Raw genomic sequence first — 16,160 nt, 5'->3', positions numbered from 1 at the left:
AAGAAAGCATGATGCCATCTCATTATGGTAGCATATGGTTGAAATAACGAAACAAAACATAGCAGTGGGATATTTTCCCAGTTATTGGAAATAGCCTATTACTGTTTTAAAGTTCCAGCATGGCCGCCATATTCACACACACTGTGTTGGCCAAATTTGGAATGGTAAATCAATAATACACTATGGACAACACCATTCCATACTGGGCTCCTGCAGTGGCCATATGGGATGCGGTGCACAGTAGATGAAATGAGTTGCAAGCAAGTGACCTTTTAGCACTGCCTGGAAGGCAGTAGTATCATCTTAAGAAACATTAAAAGAAAAAGAGGAGAAGCTAAGAAAAGAAGGGGAACATTTAAAACTAATGAACGGACAACCATCCCTGACACTGAAGCACACTCTTTTCAGGTGGAGGTACAGATGTATACATGTGTGTTACTTAATCATTTTCTATTACAAGACCCTGGCAAATAGCCAATAATATATTAAAGCAAGGATGATTACAGTACAACTCTTCTGTCCATGGGGTTTGTCAGAAGTTTTCATCAACACCAAAATCCTTCCCTATAAACGTAATCTGAAGCATTTCATGTAACAAAATACCAATATGTAGGCTTTAAAATTGAGAACTAGCAATCCACACTCAAATGCCTATTGTCTATAAAATATGCTTTTTTACATTCAAGTTGATTAATCTACTACATTTATCATAGGTTTTCAAAATAAACAGTTCAGACTTATGGCATTGGAAATAAGTGTTCCTACTGAACCAGTCAGGTTGCTAGCTGTCATCATTGGCTTGTCCCCACAGCTAGCTGAGACTTCCTGTCCTGAGTCTAAGATTCTCCATGCTTTCCAACAAGGTAAGCATCAGCCACACAGTCATAAAATTTCGTCACATACAACATTGCAGGTGGCAAAGCAAAATATCATCTTTCCTAAGAATGCCTAACAAAGATTCTCTGAGTGAAAATCAACTACACATGGTTTGTCAGAGGGGGTAAGGAGCTCCAAAACTTTTAGACTCGATGAGATTCCATGTAAAAAAAATAACTATCTGTAGGCTTTAATACAGACTAATAGCAATCTATCATAAAATGACTATTGACTTTAACATATGCTTTTCTCAATCAATCAAAGCCTTTCTGCTTCTCTGATACTTTATTTAAATAAAAAATTAGGCCTATAACTTGGATCATTGGCTTGTCCCATAACCTACTCAGACCTACTGTGTTTGTCATATGCTTTACTGCAATGCAACATTACAAATAGTTACAAGTAGGTCATCAACACTAAAACCCTTTCCTATTACATTAATCAGAAAGATTCCATGTAACAAAATACTGTGCTTCTCACAATAATAAGTAAAGTCTACTTGCTTTGTAGTAACTTTCCATGACACACAGATCTCACAAAAGGAATCTGGCATAGCCCTTCTCAGCGAACAGATAAGGCATCTAGCCTTTACCAAAGGGTTGACACTATATACAACAGAGGCCTACCGAGGTGCGCGTCAGCTGGCAACCATAGGAAATACATTTAGAAAAGTATAAATAAGTACAACATTACAGTTGGGAAAACAATATACACCACCGCAGAATAGGACCAAACAATCGCAGTAAAATTCTCTTCAAAGGGTTTGACAGAGTGGTTGATCAATAGAAAAGTCCTTGCCTACTATGATAATCTGTGAGATTGTATGTGAGATGACCTTTCTACAGTCTGTAACGTAATATAACAATCCACTGTTAGAGGCCTATTGGTGTTAATGTATGCTTTCACAATAAATATGCCTACTGTCCTTGTCATACCTTTTCATAATAAACAGAGTAGACCTATGACATCTGACACAACATTTCACTGCACACCAATCAAGCCTATAGCTGGTATTCTCTTATCACTAAAACCAAATAAGGCCTGTACTGTACTGAGTGTAAACTTACTCACAAGGTAACCATTAGGAATACAGTCATAAAATTGTATAAAAAACTACAATTAGCAAAGCAAAATACTATATCTCTAAACAGAGTCTATCAAAAATCCTCACAGTGCAAATCTTCCATACCCATGGTTTGTCTGAGAGTGTAACCATCACTAAAATCAGTAGGCTTTAATTCGCAGTCGTAACTTTACACACTTTGACTATTGCCTTTAACATATTGTTAGAGCTGACATCCTTGAAGTGGTGTACTTCCATACTTTTTGCTTTAATTTCCCGAGTTTTTTGCTGAATTAAATTTTTGGCATTAGGACGTTGCACACCTAATTAGCCCACCTAATTTGTTTTAATGTCCCTAGTAATGGGACGATATGCAGCTAGTCCCGGTCTTAGATACAAATTCCACATTGGCTAAGGAAAACCTCCGTCAATGCCTCACTGGAGTCTTTCCTTGATGAAAACAAATCACTTAAAATGCAACTCATAAAAAAGAGAAATCATGTCACTAGGAAAAGGAAACATCTTCTCCCCTAGCCTCTGGTGGCCCTATAACATCCCCCCCACAATACAGTACAGTATCCAGGAATCTGGGGGGAAAATTTGACTCAGCACTATCCTTCCATCAGCAATCCCTAGCAGTGGCTGGAACTTGCTTTCATCTGATAAAATCATTTAAAAAGTTCTTTGCCCTACTATAATGTATGGCAAGACAGACAGTCAGGCAGTCGCAGTGGCCCCAATCACCTCTGGGTTGGACAATTGCAGCAGCCTTTATGCAGGAGCTAATAAGTTGGTCTTACACAAACTACAGATGGTACAGCACGCTGCAGCCTGGCTAGTACTAAAATGGCCCAAGAGCTCATCAGCATTCGCCGCACTGGAAGCTCTTCACTGGCTACCCATCCATAAAAGAATCTTGTTTAAGATCTTGATAATTACCTTTCAAATTATTCATTCCTCAGGCCCTCACTACCTTCTGCCAAGGATTGCATGTTATGTGCCACGCCGTACCCTCAGATCATCCAACGCTAACGTACTGAAAGCCCCTGTCTTCAGATATTTCTAAAAAGGGGGAAAATCAATTACAGTGATAGGGACTAAGGCCTTGAACCAACTGCCCAATCACCTATGTTTCATCTAGTCAGAAACCCTTTTCAGGAAGACTGTAAAAACCTGGATTTTTACAGCCCGTGGCGCTCCATGCAAATCACTCATCTAAATCCCTTTCCAGTCTCAGCTACCCAGTCTGTTAGTGAGCTGCTTAGTGCCATGATGCTCCTTGGAGTGAAAGATGTGCTCTACAAATATTGTATAACATAACATACTGCATAAACCCAGACTCTTTAAATTAAATGGTATTAGTGGGCAGTTGCACCCATTGTGCCCTTCACTGAAGAAGAACTGCAAAACATGTCTCAGACCTGCCATTGAAGCATGTAGTGCAGTTTTAAACTGCCATTTCGATCTGGCAAAATAAACCTTTTGCAAGGCTTACACCATCCTTTTTAATACTTTTAAGTCACCCTTATGGTAGGCCCGAGCAACCCCTATGGCAGAGTGCACAGTATTTAAAAAGAATGTGGTTTATGTTTTACATGTCCTGGATGTAAAAAACACTTCTAACAACATTTTTCACCGGTGAAAGGTTATTTCTGCCATAGACTAACACTGGGTAACCTTAATACACATAATAAGCAATAACTTCAGCTTGGGACGAGTTAGAGAAATGCTATTTACTCTCAAGTGAATACTAATTTAAAATCCTCTTTATTGGCTAAGTCAGATTTTAAGTTACTATTCTGAAAATGCTACTTTCGGAAAGTTGGAATTGTTCTGCCTCACCCAAATGTGCCTTTCAGCCAATGCCCACAGTCACATGATTGTGAATGGCTATCCTGTGGTGTTTTTTGTATTCCTTTCAGACCTGTGGAAAAAAGGGCCTTTGGTGTGGGGCAAGTCGTGCTCTCCTAAGCAGGATGTTTTGGAGGGCTGTGCTCAGAGTCCCTGATGAAAGGCAACCTCATAGTTTTCCAACCCCCCTCCTGACTTCAAAGGGCTGCCAGTCCTGCCACTGACAAATGCTGCTCACACCTAGACCTCTCTACCCTTTTCTGCCTTAGACAGATTGGAGCCAAACTAGGTAACAGGGGCATCCACCACCCACAGAGTGGCATTCTGGATAAACATGGCCTCTTCAGAACCTCTCAGCAGGACACTCCTGATGGTATGGCAGAATCATGTGGAAGTACTGCCCAGCTGTCTAAAGAAGGAAGACTGGACCTGTTTGCTTTGAACCCAGGCTTTCAAAAATGACTTCAAGGGTCAGCTGACTGTCCTCCTGCAACAGGGACAAAACAACTGCCCAGCTGACCAGTGCCAATGGGACCTACCTGAACCTGCCTGATCTATGCTGCTGACCTCTACTGGAGTGAGTCCTAATCCCCAAGAGGCATCCCCCAAGTCCTGTACCATTGGCTGGCATCAGAGTTGTCTGCCCAAATTCAAGGAGATTATACAGAAGTTTTGAACACATCAAGCACCTGCGATGACCACCTGTGATGAACGCCAACTCTAAACTGCAGTAGGACCTGCTCTTCACACCGACATCGACTATCCGCGATGACTGCCAAAGTGAAGCTCCAGCTATACCTGCAATTTGGCCTAACAGCGACAGCCTGCATTCCCATTCAATGCAAAGCTCCAGCGGCGACCAGCTCTTCTTTCTACAACAGTGACTGTTCGCAATGCCCAACCATCTCCTTGCAAGACAATGATCTCCTCACAGCCCCCACAAATGTGAACAGGGGCTCCTCACAAGGACTTGAGAAGGTAACTCTTCAGTGGGGTGAATCTGGTCCCTGTATGTACCACAGTCGGCCTGTACTTGTGACTTTTCCCCAGTGCAACGTGACCAGATAACCGTGAGTGATGCTTTGTAATTTTTGCCACTATTTTCATCTAAAACTTTATCTTCAGTTCTACTACTTCGACTGTTATCAATTTGGAGTCATTTGATTGATTAAAATGAACTCTCTTTTTCTAAATTGAATTGGGATTTTTCTTGTGTTGTGTTTTCACTTTATTACTATTGAGTGCTGCATTACTTCTTTGCACATTACCTCCAAGTTAAGTCTTACTCCTTTTGTGTCAAGTTACCAGGAGGGATAAGCACAAGTTTATTTAGCAACTTTTGTGGTTCACGCCTCTCAACTAATAACACATTTTCTTACACATATGCTTTTCACAGTTGACATATCAGGCCTACTGCCTTCATCATACCTTTTCATAATAAACAATCAAGCCTACAGCCTTTGTCAGTGGTGTGTCACTATAATAAACCCAAGCCTACTATACTGAGTACAAGCGTTTTACAAGGCAACCATCAGGCATACAGTCATAAAATTACAAATGTACACAAATCTACAGTTGGCAAAACAAAATACTATGGCCTAGAGGTAATAGCAAATTACCGAATGGTAAATACTGAATTTTACCGATTCGGTATTTACTATTCGGAAATTGCTATGTAGGTAAAAAATTCGGTAAAAATACCGAATCGGTAAGATTCGGTAATTACCGATTCGGTAATTGCCGAATCAGTATTTGCCATTGATTCCTATGGGCCTTAAAGCCCATAGGATTCCATAGCAAATACAGATTCGGTAATTACCGAATCGGTAAAATTACCGATTTTACAAGGGGTACAGGGTGCCACTTTGACACCCTGTTGCACCCCTGTTTCTGGCTTGTGTGCCATGTGGCACACAGACATGCCCTTAGGGCATGTCTGTGTGCCACATGGCACAGGTGTACAAGCACACATGTGCATGTACACTGAAATTCGTTATTTACCATGGAATAGTATTCCATGGTAAATAACGATTCGGTAAGGGCCTGTGGCACTGATTACAGTGCCATCTACATATTGATTTACAGAATCGGTAAATTTACCGGTTCGGTATTTTACCGATTCTGTAAATTTACCGAATCGGTAAATATACCGATTCTGTAACATTAAGGCCACCTACATGTCAAATCCCAAATACCGGTCGGTAATGGCCGAAATCGGCCGTTACCGACCGGTATTTGGCGACCTACATTTGGCCCCTATATCCTCTAAAAGGGCCTTTTTTTCTTGTTTAAGGGAGAAGGTACTTTGATAAAATTACAAATGTACACAAATCTACAGTTGGCAAAACAAAATACTATATCCTCTAAAAGAGCCTGACATGGTTTACTTCAGTGCATATCTTCTTTTCCCACCGTTTGTTCAGGAAGAGCTCTAGAGCCCTTGCTTACCACTGTAATCTGCATGATTTTATGAATAAAATACCTGATTACAGCAATTAGGTCATTGTAATCACCAGCCACACATAAAAACATTTTGTTTTTAACATGTGCTTTTCACATTAAGTAATTCAGATCTACTGGCTTTGCCATACCCAACAGATCAAACCTATGAAATAAGACAGGACTTTTCACAATGAACAGATGAAGCCTATCCTCTTTACTGTTGGCTTTACCCCTTACAAGTCACCAGCCTATTCCAATGTACATAAAAAAGGCAACCAGTATCTATACAGTTATAAAATTACAAAATGAAAAAAGAAGAATAAAGCTTGCAAAACAATATACAACCCCTCTTATCAGGGCTTAACAAGAGTAATCTCAGTGAAAAACCACAGGGTTTGACAGGGTGAGTGGCCTACACCAAATACCAAAACTCTTGCCCTGTACAGTAATCTGTGAGATTACATGCAACAAAATACCTCTTTATAGCCTGTAATATAATGTGATACCAATAAACTCTTAAAGACATACTGGTTTCTAACAAATCATTTTCACAATAAATGAGCTAGACAAACTGTATTTATCATAACATTTCATAATAAGCAGCCTGGTCTATGGATTCTGGCTGTCCCCAATGCACCAATCAGGCCTAAAGCTTGTTACCATAACCAAAATAGGCCTACAGTTTTGAGCGTATGCTTTTACCACTAAGGAACCATCAGGCTTGCAGTCATAAAATTAGAAAGGTCTGCAAAACTAATAAAATGCTATCTCTCCTAAGAGGATTTAACAAAGATTCTTACACAATAAAGCATCTGTATTCATAGTTTGTCACCTGGGATAACCAGTACAATAATCTTCCCTACTATGGTAATCTGTGAGAGAATATATGATTTTACAACGCACGCAATTACAAAGCATGCTTTAACAACGCAGTCTTTACATCTCAACTTCCAGTACATCACATGATTTTACAACGCATGCCACTACAATGCATTTTTAATATCTACCATTACAACGCATTCCATTACAACGCATACCATTACAACGCATACCATTACAACACATGATACTTTTAGGGCAACAGTAGGGTAAGTGTTGGATTGTGTAGGGGTAAAAATTACTATTTCCACTCCAGTGAGTGCAACAGTAGGGAAAGTTTTGGATAGTGTAGGGGTAAAAATTGCTATTCCCATGTACCCCAAAACCCATACCCACCCTAATACTAAAGAAATCTTATAATGTGTTGTAATGGCATGCATTGTAATGGTATGCGTTGTAATGGCGTGCATTGTAGTGACATTCGTTGTAATGGCATGCATTATAATGGCATGCGATGTAAAGGCAGTTGCGATGTAAAGGCAGTTGCGTTGTAAAGGTAGGTTGTTGTAATGACTGCTTCGTAATGGATGTTTCTCCCTGTGAGATTCCATTTAACAAAATACCTACCTGGAGGTTAAAATATAGTGTAATAACGATCCACACTTAAATCTCTATTTATCTTGACATGTTTTTCACAATAAATATGTTAGACCTAAAGTCATCATAATAAACAGATCAAGTCTATAGCCTTGATCATTGACTAGCCACCATAACCAACTCAGTCCTGCTGCATTGAGCATAAAGTATGCCACAAACAAAGATTTTCAATACAAACAATCTTCCTAGTGGGAACACACACTTTTGGTCCACTCAAATCCTATACTCAGAGAAACCAACTTTTGGGTAGAGACTGGCCCCCCTCTCAAAGTAGTACTCTGAAAGCTCTTTGATATTGATCACATAACAGGTCAAGCCACTGCTGAACTGTGAAGTCAGATCTAAACGTCCATATAAATTAGTGTAGCCTTGGGCATCCCATACTGCTCTCAAACGCAAAACTGCCCTCTACCCACCTGTGCTTCTGCCAATAACAAAACAATACCATATGTTATCCAGTTATGTGAGTCCCTTTCGCAGCATTAAAATGATATATCTGTATCCCATAGAGGTCAGGTTTACGCAGTCATGCTGCGACTGGCCCAGCCAGCACAATAAACAGCAAAATTAATCACAGCTGCATGGAGGAGGCCAGGGGGGGAGCGGTCCCTTTTTTTCTATGGAAGCACTCAAATTCTGCCCTATCAAAACATGTAATCACAGAGTATTTACAAATATTGAATATGTTTAAATGAATTATACACATAAGGATTCAACCAATGATTACAAATTATAAAGTAAATTCCTCATACAGATTAATAATTCAAGTAATTTAGCAAAGAAGTACACTGATGGCATGCCAAAGTTTTAATTTGATTGAACTGGTTTAGTTGAAACTGCAATCCTCCATTAAAAACCTTTGAGAGAGAGTCTGTACCACACAGTACAAAGTTGTCTCTAGCTTTTCACTCTCCACCTAAACTTGGATGGACTACACAATCTCTGTTTTGCATAATTGATATGGGAATCTACGTTTGTGAGTGCTTGGTTTTAACCTATACTGGGTGCCCCCTTGTTTTGGAGCAGAGCTATACTTCTCTGACAAGCTCTGATGAGAGTGAAACACGTGTTGGGATATTATTTTATTCAACAGGTTAAACAATTGAGTATACTGATTGGCCAAGAGTTTTATGACCTTTGGGCCAACTTGCTTGGGAGTCAGAGCTCTGATTGGCTGCCAACAACATGCTAAAAATGTTGCTGTCAGCCATTACAGGATTTGGACCCCTGTCCTCAACACGTTGGGATATTATTTTATTCAACAGGTTAAAAACTTGAGTATACTGATTGGCCAAGGGTTTTATTTCCCTTGCGCCAACTTGCTTGGGAGTAAGCGCTCTGATTGGTTGCCAGCAACATGCTAAAAATGTTTCTGGCAGCCATTAGAGGACTTGGTCCCCTGTCCAAAAGCAAAAACAATCAGCAGGAAATGCTGCAGTTCAATTGCACTCCCATGGGAACAAAACAAACCCCAAAAAAACAAAATGGTGGGCAGGCCGCATTTATTAGGTTTATGCGCAAGGGAGACCCCCCCCCCTAAGACTGTATTCATAAAGGGTATAGGGCTGCGTGGCCGCAATCATCAAGAAATGGTAGGTGGCCGTGCAGCCCTGCTTCGTGATCCATTAATGTCCCCAGTCCAAAAATGTGCATGTTAGGACAAAAGGGGCAGAGCGGCTTCCCTCCATCAGCCTCCATTGCCCCCGGGTGGCTCACCCTGGAGCCAAAATTCGTTTATATGGGGAGGAAACATGCAGCCCCCTCCAGGGGCCTCTAAAGGCCCCAGGGCTGTCATTTTACAAAACGAGGAGGGGGCCACGTAGCCCTCTCTCCCCGAGTCTCAAAACGCCCCATTGAGCCCACCCTGGGCCATTGAAGGCCATTTAGCCGTGCACAGCATGGGGTTGGATATACGTATGGTAATTAAATATTACTTTCGGGTAAAACAAAACTTCAAAATACACAAATAAAAAGGTTAAAGTAACATTATAGTTAGGTGAATTTATCAGTGGCAAAATTAACTTTTTGAAATATAACCAGTTATAGTTAGCAGACCTCACTATAAGTTGCGACCCTGCTATGCACTGCTTCTGACCTCACATATGACATCACTCATGACATGTTCTATTACATCACTCATGACATCTCAAATGACATCATTGGTGACATCACTGATGACATCATCACCATTTTCATCTCTGTCTCCTTTGCTTGGCTGGTCCGTAGAATGGTAGGCCACAGTTCAGCCTCTGTAGGAATAGAGCATGCTTTAAAAATACCCAGTAAGGGAAATCATTGCCATAGCGAGGTAGACACAGCACAGCACCAACGCGAGGTGGACTGTGTTAGTGTACAAGTTTGTGACTGAGTAGATAAACATCAATGTAAAAAGGTTTTGGTGTGCAGAAATGAGTGATGACACCAAGTACCAGCAAACACTCGCACAAAGTAAGCAACAGGAGATGATTAGGGTTTTTGAATTCAAAGCTCAACTGGCTTGCTTCAGCATCTGTAGGGGAGATAGCAGATGAAGCAGTAGGACACACTTATTAGTGCCAGGACAACTTTCTTTACAAAAAAAGTATTCATTCACTGACTGGCATGCTGCTGTCACCACTATCAGTGAATAGCCTCTCTTCTCTCAGAGGAAAGGTTCTGGAGAGGGTAGGTGGTAGGCAGGGATATAGAGCAGACCTCCATAGGTTCGGTGACATAGGGGGCCACTACTCTCTAATGGGAACCCCATTCAATGAAAGGGCCATCCATTTCTATGAGGTTTTGAAGTCTCAAGGGCCCCGGCAACACATTCTGTAGAGGGGTCCATCATTTTACATTTCCCACTGGAGACAGGCACTCAAATCTGACTGACATAGTTGACAAGCATTGGCAAAACCAATAGGTCTGTTGTTGGCCACACAGCCTTCTGGCAATTATTTTGTTTTGTTTTGTCATAGTTTTTGCAAAACCTTATTTTTTGGGAACATGCCAGGCCTTCATCAACAAAAAAATAAATAAACATTTTCTGCAGGAAAAAAATGTTGTCGGCCTTAAAAAATGCACACAATACCATAGTCTCTGTAGCACTGAATGGAACAGCTTTATGTGTGGCTATGTTCCTTGTGAAAGGGAAGCATGTTTCAACTTGTAGTGACATCAGCCAATGGCTGAAGTGGGCTGATACCCTGCCCCTTAATGAAGTGGCAGCAGGACTTAAGTGGGGCAGCAGGACTTCCGTGAAGCGCTTCGCGCTCTTCCTATCAGCTTTCCGATTGATTCGGGCTGTACTCAATAATTGGATGCCCATTTCTAGGGCTGTACTAGAGGACTTCACAAGACAGTTTAGAGAACTCCCTTCAATTGTTTTGCTAGCAGAAGCCACTGCGACCAGGGGATATTACTGACCCTGGTGGAATGTTCTACACACCTGGTTGAATTTTCAACATAACCTGTTGCCGTTGCGGCACATGGATTAGGTTGCCCTACCCCGTCCTGAAGAAGACACGCAGCTGAGGTACAAATCACCCTCCTTGCGTTAGTCGAGTTGAAACATCGACACTCTACTCCCATACGAGACCTGTACCATCCTCCCCCAAGCCCATATTCTGACGTTGCATTATTGCATATAAATTGTATATAAGAATTGTATTGTATAAATGTTACTTTTTGGACAGGTCTTCTTGGAATGGCCAGTGTTACCAGTCTTCTTTTGAAATTATTTGAATTGTGTATTCCTCCAACCAGTCACTCTCACTTGCACTTATCTATCACGAGCACACCTATCTCGTCTTTTCCCCGTTTACAACCTTCTCTTTTTTGAATATCTATATTGTGATTTGGATTCTATATTTATAATAAACAGACTTTACTTTGATGAAAACTGTTTTTGATGCTTTTGGTTTACATTTATTGTATATACTGTTGGAACATAGTGTCTCCACAGAGGGTATTAGCATACCAGTGTTGAAGATGTACGCAACACACACTAGTTACATTTTGAATTTATTCTGCTTCTGATGAAATCACGGACCTATTTTCTTTCATTCCCGCATTATACTCACATCTGTGGATTTTTGGGTGACCCCATTAATTGAAACGCCTTAATGAAGTGGTCACAAAAAAATTTGAATGACGCCAGCCGCAGGCTAATGGGTGAAGTCTGGCCGTGAAGTCTGGCCGAAACCCTATGAGTAACTATGTTATACACTTAACAATAGTAAAATCAAAAGGTCTTTGTTAACACAGACCTACAAAATTGATCAGTCAGGTATTGGAAGAAAGAAAGAAAGAAAGAAAGAAAGAAAGAACGAAAGAAAGAAAGAAAGAAAGAAAGAAAGAAAGAAAGAGAGAAGGAAAGAGAACGAAAGTACAAGAGAAGGAAAGAGGGAATGAAAGACAGCAATGATTAAAGAAGGCAAGAGAAAAAGAATGATAAAAGAAAGAGAGAAAGAACAAGAGATAGAAAGAGGAGGACAGACGGATAGAAAGTAGGGAAGAAGGAAAGAAGGAAAAATGAAGGAAAGAAAGAAAGAAAGAAAGGGAAGGAAAGAAGGAAAACAATTAAAGACGGCAAGAAAGAAAGAAAGAAAAAAGATAACTTAATACTGAACAGATTAAAATGGACACATCTGATCTGGCAACAGTCATAACATTAAAACAGTCTAAAAGGAAATTACCAAAGCATTGGCAGGAGATGGGATCTGATAATGATGGAATATGCATCAGAAGTGACTTGCTGTTACATCAACCTCTTAACACAAAGGCAACACTAAAGTAATAATTATGAAGTAAAAGCAAAAACACTGGCACTGAAGGGAACTAGTTTGTGTGTGGATGTGCTCCTTGTGGGAGAGAAAATTAGAGTCACTTAAAGTGGCTTAAGAAGGTTGATCCACTGCCCCATGCTATGTGCTGTAGTGGGTGGAATGAAAATGTGAATGACTCAACAACAGATCAAATGATGAAGCAAGGTAGCTCAAATCACCTATATGTAACTATATTATACATATTTTAGTAAAATCAAAAGGTCATGGCTAATGCCAGATCTAAAAAAGGCAAGATGAAAATGTGAATGACTCAATAACAGACCAATCGAGGAAGAGAGGTGGCTCAAATCACCTATATGTAACTATATTATACATATTTTAGTAAAATCAAAAGGTCATTGCTAATGCCAGATCTAAAAAAGACAAGATGACATAACTTCTTGCCTATAGTAACTTGGCAGGAGAGAGTAGAGACAACATTTTTTCATGAGATGAACATTTTGTTGCCAGAATGTATCTGTAATGAGAAAATAAAAATACAAAAATGTATAGACATTTAGCAGTAGTCTCTGTGTCTTTAATATTGTGCAGCATGTTTTCTATGAATATCATCCAGGTTATAGGCTTCTTGTATAGACCTTTTCGTATCCGATTTCCAAGAAGAAAAAGTTACAAAGGTAACATTAATGCATGCAACTTTTGTTTTCAAATGATGTTGACGAAAGTTGATCATAAGGATCAGATTTCCCCTTTTTGACTTTTCCTTCCTTCTCCAAAGACTTCTTATCCAATGCCTTAGCGGTGGTTGCCTCAATCATCTATTGCACCTGGATGGATGACCAGAGCACCAAACTACTAGGAGAGATGGACCTGGATCTTCTTCCAGGCTGAATCTCATCCTCGTCAGAAGAGGAAGAAGAGATATGCTCCACTTTTCATGCCTTTTACTCGTGTTGCTCTCACAAATGCCAAAGCACCCACCCATAGTAAAATACATTTAGAAGAAAATAGAATGAAAAAAAAAAACATGATTAAGATAAGCTCCAAAGCCCCCCTTTCAAACAGATGTTTAGGTTGACAGGACACTCAGCGCCCACTCCTAATTATCTTATATGCCCAATCTGAGAATCGACCAAAATCCTAAATAGGCCCCTTTCTGAATGTTAAAGCTCCCACTGACTTTCTTTCCACTGCTTTTTTCTGAAGGGGGAACAATCTGAGTGCTCTGCCACTCCAAGCAGAACAATGCTCCTCCAAGTCAGCTGATCCAATGTGCAACACATGTCAAAGCTGGACTTCAGTCCGGCCTAACCCACACCTGCCGGGACCGCTGATTCTGATGTCGCCTCCCTGTCCCAGCGTGAGCAACCTGAGACGCCATCCCTTCTTTAGAAGACTTACCGGTGTCACCGTGCCACAGATGTGCATGACTGTGAGGCAGAACTAAAAGAAGAGGTGCTAAGTGGATATGACATTATACTAAAGGAGTGTGAGCTAACTGGTGCTGTCTGAGAGGCTTGGCTGACTCATACAGTAAATAATTCATGCGAGAGGACGAAGGGGTGCGGTCTTTAATTAGTCGCCCTGTCACACTCCTGTGCTTTCCGTTTGCCTGACACATTATATTAATAGTATGTACATATAACGTCCTGAGAGGAAGTCATCATTCAGTTGTGAAAAGTTCCAGGAAGGCACAAGTAGATTGTTTATAGTTCACAGTTTCATTTTTCAAGGGTGTCTTTAGACACAAAAAGGGACAACGGATATGCCCTTTCACTTCCAGGTTAACCACTTCATTCCAAATTAATATCATGTGTTCCATCAGCCGTAAAAGTATTAACCGATGGTGTTCGCATCACAATGCACGCCTGACAATACTGGAATCGTGCTGGGAACCAACACTTATTTACTGCAAGGTCGGAGATTCGGTCCCTCTTGAGTTAGAAAACATTTTTTTTTCTATACTTGATCGAGAAGACCTGAGCCCTGATCCCAGTTGAGTCAATGCTTACTTATTCTTCGTTTCTCCCACACTGTGCGCCAATTTTTGGGACCTCGTTCTGCCAGTAAGGAACATTCCATAAATTCTATATCACATGTCTAGTGGCAGGCCGTTCCGGGCCAGTTTCTAATTGTAATGCGTATAGTAAGTAAATACAAAACAAAAATGCAAATTAATCTAAGATTGGTTATTAAGTACTGCTTTCTTTATATCTTTGTTGTTCTATGTGTGTTGTAAACATATCTGACAGGCATGCTTTTTATTGTGCAGTGAAAGCTTACCAGAATTAGAAGCATACTCTCCGATAAAGCGCCGAGTGAGGAAACGCACTGTCAGGGCTGAGGAAGCAAACACAAATAATTAACATTTCCAGACGGGGTCTCTAATGTGGCTCATAATTGTGCAGAGCACACCACTTCACGCGTCACAGGAACGGTGAAAGATATTGTTCAAGTGTTACTACGAAAATCCCTCTAATTCCTCCTTCCACAGAAAGCTCTTATCACGGCTCACTCACAACTAGACAATTGCTAAGATTTGATGTATTTAAAAACAATGTCCTATGTGATGATCCTCCAAATAACATTGGTGTTTGGGCGTTAGAGGACGCTGATTTCTGCAACACCTATACTGTGAAACATTCAGCACCAAGGGGGCCTTTTAAACACACTCTGATTTCAGACAATTACGAACGAAATGGATTAATTAATGTTGCATTTTTGCAGAAAAAGTCATTAGCCCAACATTGCTATGTTGACAGTTTTGTAGTTATGTGCATAACTTTTATCATGGCATACATTCCATGACGATAATACAATTGTATTAAAAAAGGAAATAAAAAAATATATATATACATAATCCTCTTTTTCAGTGTAAAAGTACCTGACTTTCCAGCTCCTTCACTGCCCAGGACAGCAAGCTTGATGTCGTTCATGTTGTTTTTCCTTCAGATTTATAGCCAGCATGACATGTTCGGTTGCATTTCGCCCTCTTCCTCTCTTTGCCTTTGTCTCACGCTCTTTTTTAAAGTCTCTGTCAGCGGAAACGGTGAGTACTCTAATCCCCGTGAAGACCAGCAAACATCCACAGGTGGTCACACGGTGACTGTGCTCGAGTTCTGAAAGGGTTCTGACATGCACTGAAACTTTAGGCATTTTAGCAGCGCTCCTGAGCATTAGATGTATTTATAGCTTCCAGGCAGATGACATCAGTTTGACGTAGCCACTGATCTCTTCTTCTCTAAGCAACTCAGCATAATATTGCTTGCTGTTTCTGCAGCAGTTAGCTGAAACGTAGAACAGATGAAATAAATAGGCTGTGCGCCAATACATACGAATTAGAGGCATAAGGCTCTCCATAAGTGCACACTCCTCCGCAACTTCTGAATGCTCACTCGATATCGGATAGACCGACACCAATCCTTTTCTTGTAACTCTGCTTCCTTTTTCAAGACAGGTAAGTAGCTGGACTAATGCTTAACAGTTCACTGTTTCAGGTAGAGGTTTTGTTGTAAACACCATGTATGCAATGTAATTTACCTCCAAGTCAGGGGTGAGCCGAAAATAAAAAAATAAAAATGGAGAAAGGCGAGGGACTGCAGTCAATGCGCACATGTAATCGGAAAAAAAACATTGACACAACTTGAAATAAGTAAATAAAAACATGTTTACAAATCTTTCACAATTAA

At 40.5% G+C, this 16,160-nt stretch overlaps 1 protein-coding gene across 2 annotated transcripts in view; it reads right to left on the bottom strand.

Annotated features, from left to right (window-relative positions):
* RERGL (RERG like) overlaps positions 1 to 15,612 on the bottom strand; it is a 266,918-nt gene extending 251,306 nt beyond the window's left edge. For both annotated transcript variants that reach the window (XM_078654390.1, XM_078654397.1), the window contains exons 1-2: positions 15,356 to 15,612; positions 14,755 to 14,811 (exon numbers count right to left, since the gene is read on the bottom strand). In XM_078654390.1, coding sequence (XP_078510516.1) covers positions 14,755 to 14,811; positions 15,356 to 15,407 — 109 coding nt within the window. In that variant the 5' untranslated portion in view covers positions 15,408 to 15,612. The remainder of the gene's footprint in view (positions 1 to 14,754; positions 14,812 to 15,355) is intronic.
* Positions 15,613 to 16,160: the final 548 nt, after the last annotated feature.

This window comes from Lissotriton helveticus, chromosome 1_1 (assembly GCF_964261635.1).
Source record: "Lissotriton helveticus chromosome 1_1, aLisHel1.1, whole genome shotgun sequence".
NCBI lineage: Eukaryota > Metazoa > Chordata > Amphibia > Caudata > Salamandridae > Lissotriton > Lissotriton helveticus.
The sequence above is the reverse complement of the archived record's forward strand: the minus strand, read 5'-3'. Positions and strand labels throughout refer to the sequence as shown.